This window comes from Lagopus muta, chromosome 5, assembly GCF_023343835.1.
Source record: "Lagopus muta isolate bLagMut1 chromosome 5, bLagMut1 primary, whole genome shotgun sequence".
In the NCBI taxonomy this organism is placed as follows: domain Eukaryota; kingdom Metazoa; phylum Chordata; class Aves; order Galliformes; family Phasianidae; genus Lagopus; species Lagopus muta.
The window spans coordinates 25046499-25058949 of record NC_064437.1 but is presented as its reverse complement, the minus strand read 5'-3'; the positions used below and the strand labels follow the sequence as shown (position 1 = coordinate 25058949).

At 39.8% G+C, this 12451-nt stretch overlaps 1 protein-coding gene across 13 annotated transcripts in view; it reads left to right on the top strand.

Moving 5' to 3' along the window:
* The window catches only part of CEP350 (centrosomal protein 350), a 74520-nt gene that overhangs the window by 6235 nt on the left and 55834 nt on the right, over nucleotides 1-12451 (top strand). For 11 of the 13 annotated variants that reach the window (XM_048943774.1, XM_048943766.1, XM_048943767.1 and 8 more), the window contains exons 2-7: nucleotides 3765-3850; nucleotides 5325-5368; nucleotides 6299-6413; nucleotides 7227-7359; nucleotides 8509-9125; nucleotides 9632-9742. In XM_048943774.1, coding sequence (XP_048799731.1) covers nucleotides 3775-3850; nucleotides 5325-5368; nucleotides 6299-6413; nucleotides 7227-7359; nucleotides 8509-9125; nucleotides 9632-9742 — 1096 coding nt within the window. In that variant the 5' untranslated portion in view covers nucleotides 3765-3774. The remainder of the gene's footprint in view (nucleotides 1-3764; nucleotides 3851-5324; nucleotides 5369-6298; nucleotides 6414-7226; nucleotides 7360-8508; nucleotides 9126-9631; nucleotides 9743-12451) is intronic. The other 2 variants (XM_048943777.1, XM_048943768.1) reach the window with 1 other exon arrangement.

Here is a 12451-nt window from a genome sequence, read left to right as displayed (position 1 = left end):
AGGCAGAGCTACCTGTGCAGGCACTCTTGGTGGTTGGAAGCCAGGAACTCTATCATGAGGCACAACTAAACTTCACAAGAAGAAAAACCCCCAACTTTCTTGCAGAAATCTCTTTGGGGGTCTGGAGAAAGATTGTGGGTGATGTGTATTTGTTGGTGGTTTTTTTTTTGTTTTTGTTTTTCATGTATTTATTTTGGGCAGATGTGTATTTGTTGCACTGGAACTTGTCCCCAGTTCCAGTGACCAGGAAGGTCAAGAAGTCACCTGCTTCTTTCTGCTTTGAGGGAGGAAGCTTTTTCAGTATATGTTGAGGCAAAACAAAATGCTGGTTACTCTTGTATCAAATGAACGTTAAAACAAAAGTCTTAATGTAATATGGATGTTTTGATCTCCTGTTTATTTGGAATAATGCAATGTGGTAAAAGCTCAGATTCCAGAAAACGGAGTGGATGAATGTATTTGTGTTCTGAACTCAAGCACATCATTAGAAATTGTACTGTGTGGCATTTAAGGAGTCATGGAAAGTGTTTCTGGCACCTTTAAATAGAAATTCCATCACTTTCAGCAGGCTTGCTCCCAAAACCAGTTTGTTTGACAAGGTCTGTCCGCCTGTGAGTGTCTGTTCCGGCAGTAGCACAGAGCTGTAGCTGTGCAGGCAGGAGTTCAGCGGGTCTTAAGGATTCAGAAGCCAACTTCCAGTTCTTTGTAAGCAAAGACTTAAAACTGGAACAGTCTCCCTGTAGCCTTTCCCTGTGTCTGTTTCCCCACAGGCTCTGCCTGCGCTGCGCAGGACTGGGCACAGTGGGAGCCACTGGAGTGGGATGTGCAGCCTCTGTCAGGCCTTGGAGCCCCAGCCGTGCCCTGTAGGAGCAGGGGTGGCAGTGGTTCTGCTGTCCTCAGCCCCACACGCAGCCCTTGAGGAAGCAGCTTCAAGCATTTGCCTTTGGATAACGACTAGGGAGTGTGTTACAGGACTGGGATTTGGGCTAGATGACCTCTAAGGGTCCCTTCTAACCCTAAGGATTCTAAGACTTTATGACTTTATGCCTGCATAAGGCAAGGAAAACCAAGGTGTAGAACAAGAGGAGGATGGCTCCTGCTGGTGCTGCTGCTTTATGGTAGCTAAGCTGTGCCAAGTGCTGGCCCCGTGTATTCCCAGCCTGGAACAGAAGCTCCCACTTTGTGGGTTAAACAGTTAATATCAACCCTTAGAAGTCAGTATCAATCATTTGCTTCTCTCCTTCCTCTTAGCGAGCCTGCATGTTTTCTGTTGTGTGACTTGATTTCCTTTGGCATCCTTGTGTTTATATAAGAAGCAAGGTCCTGAGGGATATCATTCGTCTACATACTGTGGGTGTTTTTTGTTTTGCAGTTACTGACTGCTAATGAAAGCTGTGGTCAGTCTCTTGCTCATACTCTGCCTTCTCTGAATCCATATGATGCAGTTTCCTCTCTGAATCCATATGATGCAGTTTCCTCTCCCATTTCCTTGTTGCAATGTTTTCTGAGTTTCTTCCTTCCTTTACTCGAGGTTGTGCTACCAAGGAAAAAAAATCATACTGAGCACTCTTGGAAAACTGAACAACAAAACCAGTCTTCCCATTGCTTTTCCTCCTTTTTGCCATTCGTTCTTCTGTTCCATTCCTGTCCTACCTGTCTTTCCCCAGTCTCTCTCTCTCTTCTACATCCTGCTTATCTCTCTTTTCCTAGCCCTGTTTTTTGTATCTTGACATTTTTTGGAGTACCTTTGCTAAGCATATTCTACTCTTACATTGCCCTTTCCTTTCAGAAATGCTGTTCTCTTGATGTTTGACTTGTTTTGTTATCTGCAGTTCCTTTCAATGCTATCTGGTGTGTGTGATAGTAAATTCAGTGCTGGTTTCTCTTCTTTTTCTGCGTGGCAGTGTTTTTCTCTTAGTTTCCATTTCCTCGTTTGCCATGTCTTATCACGCCCATAGGAACTGTCTGTGGAAGACAGTGGTGTTTTCTCCTCATTTTCTTGCAGGAGTTTGCTTTTCTTGCTAGTTTCCCCTCAATGCACTCATCAGCAGCAGTTCTGCACCTTTTGGTGTGTACCTTTTTCTTTCTTGGACAAATGGGTAAAAAACGAGACGGGCACGTGATGTGGTCGTGGAATGTCAGACCACGTTTGTGTCTCAGCCATCCACCCAAGGCTTGGCAAACCAGCGTTTGGTGACCTGACTGCCTGCATGGGAGCCCTCACACCACCACATCAGCTTTGCTGAATCTGCAGCCTTCCAGTTTTTTCCATGGCCTTATCCAGGCTGCAGATAACCTTTGGCATCCAGAAGTTCTTTGGAATTTGGGTTGTTGAGCTGCTGTTTATCCCCTGCTTCCTCCAACTTGCGTGCAGAATGGGGATGGACCGTTCAGTTTTTGAAGCATTCACTTCAGAATGCAGTTTTTACAACGCGTTTATTCTTAAAACTGTTCATGGAACGTTGAGGCAATTTTTAGGTTGATGTAAAACGATATTTTTGAAAATTATTTACGCTTCCTTTGCATCGCATTTTAGTGTAGTGTTAGTGTTTAGTGTAGTGTCAGTATTCATGTCAGTGTATTTTGGTGCCTGGCTGGTCTGTTCTCCTGCGTGTAAATCTTATAAATAGACTTGGCAACTGTATCTTCATTTGCTTTTTCTTTCTTTTCTCCCCCACTCCTGGCTGCTTTCCTCTGGTGTAACTTCTTGCAGAGAGGGGCACTGACTTAAACAAATACTTGTTTTTCAGAGGGCTCTGCTTGCTCATGTGAGCTGTAGCGATAGGAAGAAGTTATTTTAGGAATTCAGAGGTTGGTGGAAATCAGCATCATTTGTTGGTGGATCTTGAAAAGCTGCTGAATTCTTCTCATCCTTCCAAAAGAGGGGAGAGGGACACCTGAAAAGCCAACCTTTATGGTTACAAATGGCATTGCGATTGGAAACTAGAGCTTTTTTGATATTTATTTGATATTAAAATTGGGCTGTTTCAGTCTGACTTGTGATCTGCTCAGCTCAGATGCAGGGCTGCCAATCCTTCCTTGAGCATCAGGATGAAAGATGCAAGAAATAATCTCATGCCTCCTTTTTTTTCATCTGAAACTTCTTTAAAGAATGTAGGAATACATAGAGAATATTACTATACTGTGTTCTCAAGGGCATCATACAATAATCTGTATAGAGCTGTGTGTTTATAGTGAGGACAATTCTAGTCCCAGACTAAGATCCTCTGTATATATATTGGTAATTCAAAGGATAAGAGTAAATCACAAGTAATTACTTGAAGAGGGTTAATGTGTTCCCTTAAGAAATGGTTGCAAGCTCTCTTATGCTAAATGTATATACATACTGGGTGTGTTTTGTCATGTTTCTCCTTGTGCCAGAAGCCTGATAATGGTGACTTAAAGCACTGCTATCAGCTCTCAAGCTTGGTTCTTTATGGAAAATGTCCCCACTTCTGTTCATGTTTGCTTTACTATTTATCTAGCACAACAGAAGATGGTTTCTGAGGCAGAGCAGGGCAGTGCTTCCCAGCACAAATGATGTGATGCACAGAGCTGCAGGGCTGTGTGAAGGAGCTGTGCAGCACCTGTCCTAGCAGCAGAATTCTCTGACTTCACCTGGCTTGCTCTCTGTAACAAAATACTAAAATACAAAAGAAAACAGCCAGTTTCCCTTCTTTCTAGAATTTCATCCTCGTGATCAAGGTCATATTACCTTTAGCATACAATTTATTTATTTTTTATGTAATTTTTTTTTTTTGTAGATAAATTGACATGATGTGGACCAACAAGTCCAGTGAGGTGGCTCAGCAGAATCCAAGGCATAACCAAGCCAAGGATTCGACCAGAGGTATGGATTTTCTCTACTGTATTTCTTTGCTGTAAAAAGTCTTTTATCACGACTTCTTTGAAACTTTGTGGAGCTTTCATAGACAGCATTCTTCTGCCTTGATGTAGAAGCTAAGACCATGTATTATATGACTTATTTTCTGCAGAGGTAGCAGTTTCATACTGTGATCTGCAGAGTATTTGCTGATCTGTGTTAGGAATTGCCAGCCTGTGGTGTGGCTGCCAAGACGGCACAGAGACAGCTTTTATTTATTTTTTTTAGTGTTGTAGAAGAGGAGCAATGCAGGAACAGAAATTGGGAACTGTAGTCTCTTGAAAGAAGCATCTGATAAGCAGTTGCTCTTGCCTCCAGCTCAGTTCCAGAGTGGTGAAGAGCTGCAGACTGTTGACTAGAAGCAGTACATCACCCCTGGCAGCACTTAGGTTGTCTAGAGCTGGAGGAATCCAAGGAGCTTTTCGCTGTTGTGATTAGTCTGCAATTGAAAGGGGAGGGGGGAGAAAGTATGCTACATCTCTAAGAGGAAGAAGGCTCTCATCTGGTGGAGCAGCTGAGTCACATGCTGAGCCCGTGGTTTGAGATCAGGCATATGATCCCCACTGTGACAAAACTGGACTCCAGAAATTAAAAAGTAGATACAGATGACTGTTTTATCTACAAGAGGACATTACTGTTGATGTCTCCTGTGATATGTTCAGTTTCTTTTCAAATCATGTAAGTTATGAAACTGAGGGGTTCTGTAGACATGGAACACCATCCCTCAAAGAGCAGTCGTTTCTGTCTTACTTTCTTATCCCTCCTATTCCTTACCATCGTTTTATCTTGCCCAAAATGATATTGGCATCTTTTTTACTGTAAGGAAAAAACATGTATTTTTGAAACTTCTTAATACCTACTCTTCTCCATGGTTCTGATCCACATAAAGTTTTTGAATGTTGTGTGTGTAAGCAATTATATATATATTATAAATTATTATTTCTTGAAAGAAATATATATAAATTATTATTTCTTGAAAGAAATAAGTGAACTGAAGAAGTAAATAATTTTAGAGGAAAGCACTGCTGTATCCTGCTGACCTGGGGTTTCTGTGGAGCTCGTGCTGTTTGTATTAAAAGGCTGAAGGGGATTAGTGCCTTGTGCTTGCTCTTCATGACCATTACTCCATCTAAGATATTGTGTTGGGGTAGACAGCTGGCTTTGTTATCTTCTGTAATGTGTGGTAGATCTGGTTTCAAGTCTTGTAATGCATTCAGCGTAACTTAGTGAACTCATTAAATTTGACATTAAATATTTTATTGCTCTGTTAAGATGAATCATGGCTGATAACAGCCTCTTACTGAGGGTATTTACAGGCTGGAATTGAGTCATTAAAAGAACTCGATTAGCGAGCCAATGACAATTGTTCTCAAGCAGCATTTTCTTTCATTATTTTCCATTTAATAATAAGTAACTTATTTCTTTTCTTCTGCTATACAAGATCCAACTGCAGCATGGGCTACTCCTTCTCAGACTAAAGCTGCTGTAAGTACTCGTTCTTAACTGCTTTTCAAATCAGAATAGTTTGAATGAAAATATTTTGCTCAGTGGTTTGCTGTTAGGTTGAAAATAGAGCAAATGATTGTGGTGTGCGTGCATGTCAGACAGTCCTGTATTTCAGAAAATACTTTCCACAGGTAATAAAAGAAATTTTTGACACAGCAAGCTTAGCCTTGAGCACAGTACTACCTTCTAAGTCTCAAGCATGGTATTATCTTATTTCCTATCTAAGAAAATGCAGAGTTCTCTTATTTTTGTAAACCTGAACAAAGAGTTCTCCCCTGCTTTCCCAAAGGAGTCAGAAACTGGGGCTGTACATTGGTACATCATCATGGTGCTTCATCATTTTTCATCTTTGAGCACTGAAATTGCAGTCTTTCTGTGGGAACTTAACTTTGATGCTTAAGAAATTGCACTCCGCTTTCTAAAAAGTGATGTCAGTGAAACCAAGTTGTGTGAGTTTGGGGGGAATTTGGCTCTTTCCTAGGCCCACATTCCTCTCTATGTGAATACCTGAGCATCAGTATAGGATTTTACACGTGGAATTCTGTATTATGCTCTCTTTTTGGTAAGAGTATTATAGAATATATTCCAAGTGGAATTAATACTTCATTGAGGCCAAGCAGTAAGGCTCTGAATGGCATGTTATTGATAATTTATTCACAAAAGCTTACTTATGGAAACATATCTATATAACAGATCATAATTCAGATGATCTTTTTAAACAGATCCTAATAATCTTGCATTTTCTGGTCAGAAGGCTCTCTCATTTTGTAACACAAGCATTGTAAAGTTGCTTTTGGCCTGCAGTTTTATTCTTTATGAAAATGAGGAGGAAAAATGTCACATGGGGAAAAAACCTGTTTTTTAAGAATTGAAAACAGTATTTTAATGTGCATTATCTTCAAATTCTAGCTACGGCACATAGAGAACAAATTGGAAATAGCTCCCACCAGCACAGCTGTGTTTGATTCTGTCATGGATGCTAAGAAGCCCTCTGCTAGTGCCGGCAGGAAAACAAACAGGAAAGGTATGTATTAGTTAGGGCATAGCATGCAATGCAGGGATAAGCTACTGCAGTCTGGGAAGCCTTTATTCTTTTCCCCCACCAACCCAATCCTGTGTGTGTCCAAGGTGTCTTCTGCTAATGATCTCTACTGATGAAAAGCTAATTGTGCAGGATAAACTAATATTTTCTTCTCTTAGCTTGGGAGTGAAAATTTGCTGACATACACATACAGCTAGAATGAGTGACAAGGCTTGCCCATTGTTATGAGTGAGCGGTGCTTATCTCATCCTGATGGCTTGTTTTATTGGGGTTTTGATAACAGTTGTATATGCCTTTGTTTATATTGGAGTAGCTGTTTACATTTTTTAGCATTGTCAACTCTTACACCCTGATGGAATGTTAAATCTCACGCTTGCTTTATTTTAACCTTAACTTTTTTGAGTGTTCTTATAACACTCTTTTTCTTCAGTGCGTGTAGCAGATTGACTTTGAGTGGCAACACAATCAGCATACATAGGTTTCATTGCATCTAATTAATGTTTAAGCATTATTGTCTCTCTTTAAATTATAGAATTATAGAAAGGGTTGGGTTGAAAGGGATGTGAAAGATCATCTAGTTCCAGTCACCACTGTTTCAAGCACTTGCTAAGCATTCTCCTAGTTGCTGCAGTCGGACTGTAGTAAAAGAGAGGGAGAACTTTAAATGTTATTTTGGAGTGCCACTTGAACTCCCCAAAATTGTGTGCTTACTCATTCAGCCCCAAGAAATCTCTCCTTCTGGAGAGTATATAAAGTGTATAAAGTATATAAAGGGTTCTTTGGTTTCTGTTTCAGCTTCCCGGTCTTCCAGCCAAACTAAACCAGGCAAGGAGAAGTCCTCACGCAGTCCTCTTCGAGCCACAACCCTTGAAAGCAATGTGAAAAAAAGCAACCGGGTGGAATTTCGTGAACCGTTGGCTTCATACAGGTTAAGTTGGAACAACTGGCTGTTAAAAATATACTCACATAAAAATTAAGCTAATGCTGATATTGTTTGATGGTGACTCAGAAATTTACTTCTTACTCCATCCACGAGCATCATGTGTTGTTGGACAAGTTTCTTTGTTTTTAACTTAGAAACTTATTTTTTGTCTAGAGAATGAGTTTAAAGTCAAACGTGTTGAAATGGGGTCACACCATCAGATTGACTATGGCTTGATTGGTTTAAGTATTTAGTTTCTGTAATAAGGACCAAAAAGAGCATTTCCTCATGCTTTTCCAACTTTGTTTCGTTAGTTCTTAAGCACGTGTTCCCAAATGTTATTGTTCCACACTGTGCTATCATTGAAGGAGTAAGCAAGGTCAAGAAGAAAAGTAATTTAGAGGCAGGGTAATTTAGAGGCCATAGAAGATGGTGGGGTGTGAGAAAAAAGAAAATACAGAGAAACCTGTTCTTCGTATGTGTTAATTACTGTAATGCTCCTACAAGCTACTATGCTATAGGGTAAATGTGGAGCTGCTACATTAACACATCACGTCTCATCTGACAGCTGCCAGTAGTAGCTGCTTAAGCTGTGCACAGGATAGATTTATTTTATTTTATACATATATTTTTGCTGGTGAAATTATATGCAATTAAACCACTCATCTTCTATAGTTACATTGATGGGTAATGCTTACTATGCTATGTGAGAAAAATATGTGGAGAGAGAGAATTTATTGAGTACAGTGTTAAGGGTTTCTTAAATGAGCTCAGTAAACACACTTGCTGATGAAGCAAGCCAGCAAGCTTAGATGATGGAGATTCACTTCTTGAACCTCAGTAAAAATATTAAGTCAGTTAAAATATTAAGTGAGTAAAAATATTAAATACGTTTTTGTCCTGACGATATATCCACCACAAGTCTATTAAAATCCTATTCAGAGAGTGTAGAAAAGTACTTCAAATTTGGAGTAGCAACTTCGTATGATTTCTTCAGACTTTCCTTATTGAATATATCATGGTCAAGTTTTAAAAGAAGTTACCTCTGAAGTGGAGATGAATCGTTCTTTTTAATTAATGAGCATGTTTATAGCTGATTTGGAAGGTCCTGCAGTTGCACTTCTGATGGTGACTTTTTTCTTCCTCTTATTACAGCAGGGATACATTGAGTTCTCTGCCGCATCAAGGTTCTGGCCAAGTGGAAGCCAAGCAACTTCTGCCTTGTTTGGACTTCTGTGAAGCAGAAGGGAAGGCTGAAGTAATGGGCCGTGTGATACATGACAGAGATGAACAGGATCTCCACAGAAGAGATTTTGAAAGTCCGTGTTCTTCTGCTGCAGATGAGACTGTTGTTAGGTATTTAAATGATGGACCAGCAATTGATGCCTTGCAAAATAATGAGGCATTTCTTAAAGCTGCACCACCTCCAAGATTGGAAGAGGAAAAAACTAGCAGCTCCAGAGGAGATGAGGGTAACACTAAAGCTCCTCTGAGTAACATGTCCCAAGATGGTGATCTGAAAGTGTCTTTCCCTTCTTCCACGAGTACTGCTGCTCATAGGCTGGAAATCTTGAAACGGCAGCAGCATGATGCTAAGCTGGAGAAGCTGAAGGAGCGGATTCGTAAGCAGTGGGAGCTTTCTGAAGAGCTGGGTGGCAGAGGCCAGCACTCAGGATTTGCTGAACAGCCTGTAGTGGTCACAAATGTGGAGAATACTGTTATTCCCAAAGTCAGGAAAGTGGCAGCTGCACCTGCTGCTCCAGCATACAAAGGTATGGGGGTGCAGAATCCCTGGTAGTCGCTCGTAGCGAAGGAGCAAAGTTCAATTTTGCAAAGTATCAAAGCATGGAAATGACTAACTGTTGTGCTCAAATAGCGGGAGTGGATAGAATGATACGATCACAGATCTGGGCAAGAAATTCTCAACAACCTTTAGAAGTGTGAATTCCTTTTAAAATCTTCCTGTCTCTTCTTATGGATTACTTTTAAAAAATAATCTTGCTGTATTTCTATTTGGGTTTATTTTTATGTTGTTTTGTTGTATGTTCCCAGGGGATAGCAACATGTTATTGACTGAGAAAGCCTTTTCAGTTTTTTCTTCATACTTTTCTGCGGGTTTTGGTCTGTGAGCGGACAGCATTCTGATATTTTGCTTTCTTCTGGTTTATTATTAGTAATTCAAGTAGTTTCTATTTTACTTGTCAATTTCCCATTCCTTTTGTACCCCAATTTTACATTTTACACAATTATTTAAAACTCTTCAATTGTTTACTTCCAGGTTTTAATCCTGCAGAAGCTAAAATTCGTGCTCCAGATGGAAAGATCTGGCATGAGCAAGGATTTCACGTTGGTCGGGAGCTGTATACAGATACAGCACTCCAGTTAACAGGTGATATGCGTATTGAATTTATTAAGCAACGCAGCCTTTAGGATTTAGCACCCTTATAGACTGCTGAAGGGGAGATGGAGTGTATCTGCTATGGAAAATCTGTTGGGATCTGCTTATTTAAAATGCATTAATTAGGTATTCTGCAGTAAAGGGGTGTGTCATCAGCTATGTGTGGTGAGGAGATGATATGGCAAGAGCTTGGTTTCATATCTGTGGCTTTATAGAACTGTCATGCTTTTACATCAGAATAATCAAAATCTTGGAGTTGTAGGTGAAATTTATGTCCCAAAGATTTGTTTGCAAGGACTTCTTTAGAGGCTGTGGTCTCTTGACAATAGGGAAGGTTCAGCTGCGTCCAGCTTTCTTTCAAAGTGCTGGAGTCCTCTGCAAGGACCCAAGAAAGAAGCAAGCTTTCTGCAGAGGCAGTTAGGATAACAGCTTGGTTTTATGAAAGTGCAGCTTCTGTTGAAAAGAAGGATACAGGTAGACCAAAAAAAAAAAAGATATAAAAAAGCCTTCTAAAATTATCTAGATTTAGTTTTCTCTGCAACTCTGTACCTTCAGTGTTGTAAGGCTTATTAAGTCTGGGAGGAGGCACTTTGTAAATCAGCAGTGGTAAATTAGAAGAATGTTACCATTGGGCTTTATTCCATATTAGATGTAAGATCAAGTGTTGAATACTAAAAGCTTAAAAAACTGTTATTTGTTTACTTGGAGGCCTTTTGAAAAGCATTAAATACTGCTGTTGAAGAACAGAAACATGGGAGAAATTATTATTTTCTTTTCTTTGTGATGAACTCAGGTAGTAGCACAGTATTTTGATGATAAAGGCTGAGTGAAGATAACTGTAAAACAAATACATTGCAAATCTAAGCAGCTAAACAGTCAGAACTGTAACACGTGCTTTATGTTTTCGTATTTATGGCTCCAGGACCCAGTCTTCATTCATTTTTTCACTCTGGAAAACTGTATTGCCATTGACAGCTCTTTTCTCTGGCTAATCTAGATTAGGATGTCCACAAAAGTGTTTTGAAGTGGTTACAGTGAAGAGCTGTAGGGTTGAATTGCTTTTGATTCGCCTAATTGGAGAAAGAGATCAAATTAATAAAAAGCATTGGAGTGGAAAATTATATCCCCCAAGAACCACTAGTTTTGACACTTAAGAGTTTGCTTATTACACATTAAAAATAACATTTTTAATTTGTCAAAACATATTTAAGGTTAGAGGGAAAGGCACTTCACTGTGTTGATAGTATAGTGGCTCATAGGGAAATGATTGGATTTCAGCTTTGGTTTGCTTATATGGCTTGAGAAGATACTAAGAAATTCTTTTGGATTCATTCAGAAAAAAAATCAGAAAGGGCAACCATTTCAACGAAATAGTTGTTCAGATATTCTGTTCAGCATTTGCTCCTGCATCGAATGCCAATATTCTGAAGATATTTTTGTCTGCGCTAGCGTTGTTTATTTTTAGTTTTGACAAGCATATGGTTTGAGTAGTTCATGAGCTCCTTACATAAACCCAAATTTTTTGAAAAATTAGCTAGGAGATCCAATTAAAAAGGCATTTGGGTCGTGTTTTCAGTGAACTTCTGTCTACGAGGAGACAAGCTGCTGTGTTCAACCCTATTTTTGTTCTAATCCCATGAGTAGAACAGCTGTGGTGGAACGTGTCTCCTTGCTGACCTGAAAAGGTTATATTCAATAACTGATACCAAGTAATCAAATGCTGGAGCTGCGTATAATATGTACTCTAAATGTATTTTTAGCCCATAGGATTATCCATCCATACGTTAACTCTGTACTGAAGTTACAGCATGGAGAGTTCTGGGTGTGTATAGTGACTTGCATTGAAACTGCTCCACGGTCCTTTATTTCTTAAATAAGCTGTAAGATTTCTAATAACTGCAGAAGCTTTTCTCTTTTGTTCAGTGAAGTTTCTTTATGTTAGCACAGACCATGCAGAATACCTTTACATCTTCAGCAGATAGGCTAAAGGATATTGCATACGGATCCCAGGCTTCCAATAATCCTGTCTTAGAGGTGTTCCGACTTTGCCTCACTGAACAAATTTGTTGTAATATGAATAGAGTGAGTGGGAAGCAATTGCAGTTTCCTGGTATGAGGAAAGAGCTGTCTGGCACTGAGAGTGGTGAGGAGGCTATCTTGGTTTCTGCAAGTGCAGTCACTGAGGTCTCTGATCCTTTCTGCCTTCATTTTCTATGCTTTCAGGCTCAAATACGAATGGAAAATGGGTGAGGAAAGGATACAGAGGGCAGAACAGGCCTCTTAAAATTTCCATTTAGTATGACCTATTGATCTGTCTCTGATCCTCCATCAGTGAATTCAGCTGAAATTAAGTGCTGAAAAAATCAGCATCTAAGTAATAAAACTTCATCTCTATCCATGTTGAATAGGGGAACAAACAAACAGTAGTGGCTGTAGAGATCCATAAACACAGTCTGGTTGTATCAGGATTAAGAAAAGCATCTTCGAGGCATGTAAATTAAAGTGCTTCTAGAAGTCCATGGTAGGCTGCTGGAAGCAAAGGCATGGCTTGCCAGTTGTTCCTGAGCAGTGCTTGTCTCTGCTTTCTACCAGGGCAGCTGGGACACCCACTCAGTGCAGTTAGTGATGAAGCCACATTCCTTCTCATTCAATTTACCCTAATGTAAAAGCATGGTAGAATACAAGTTTATCTTGGGGGAG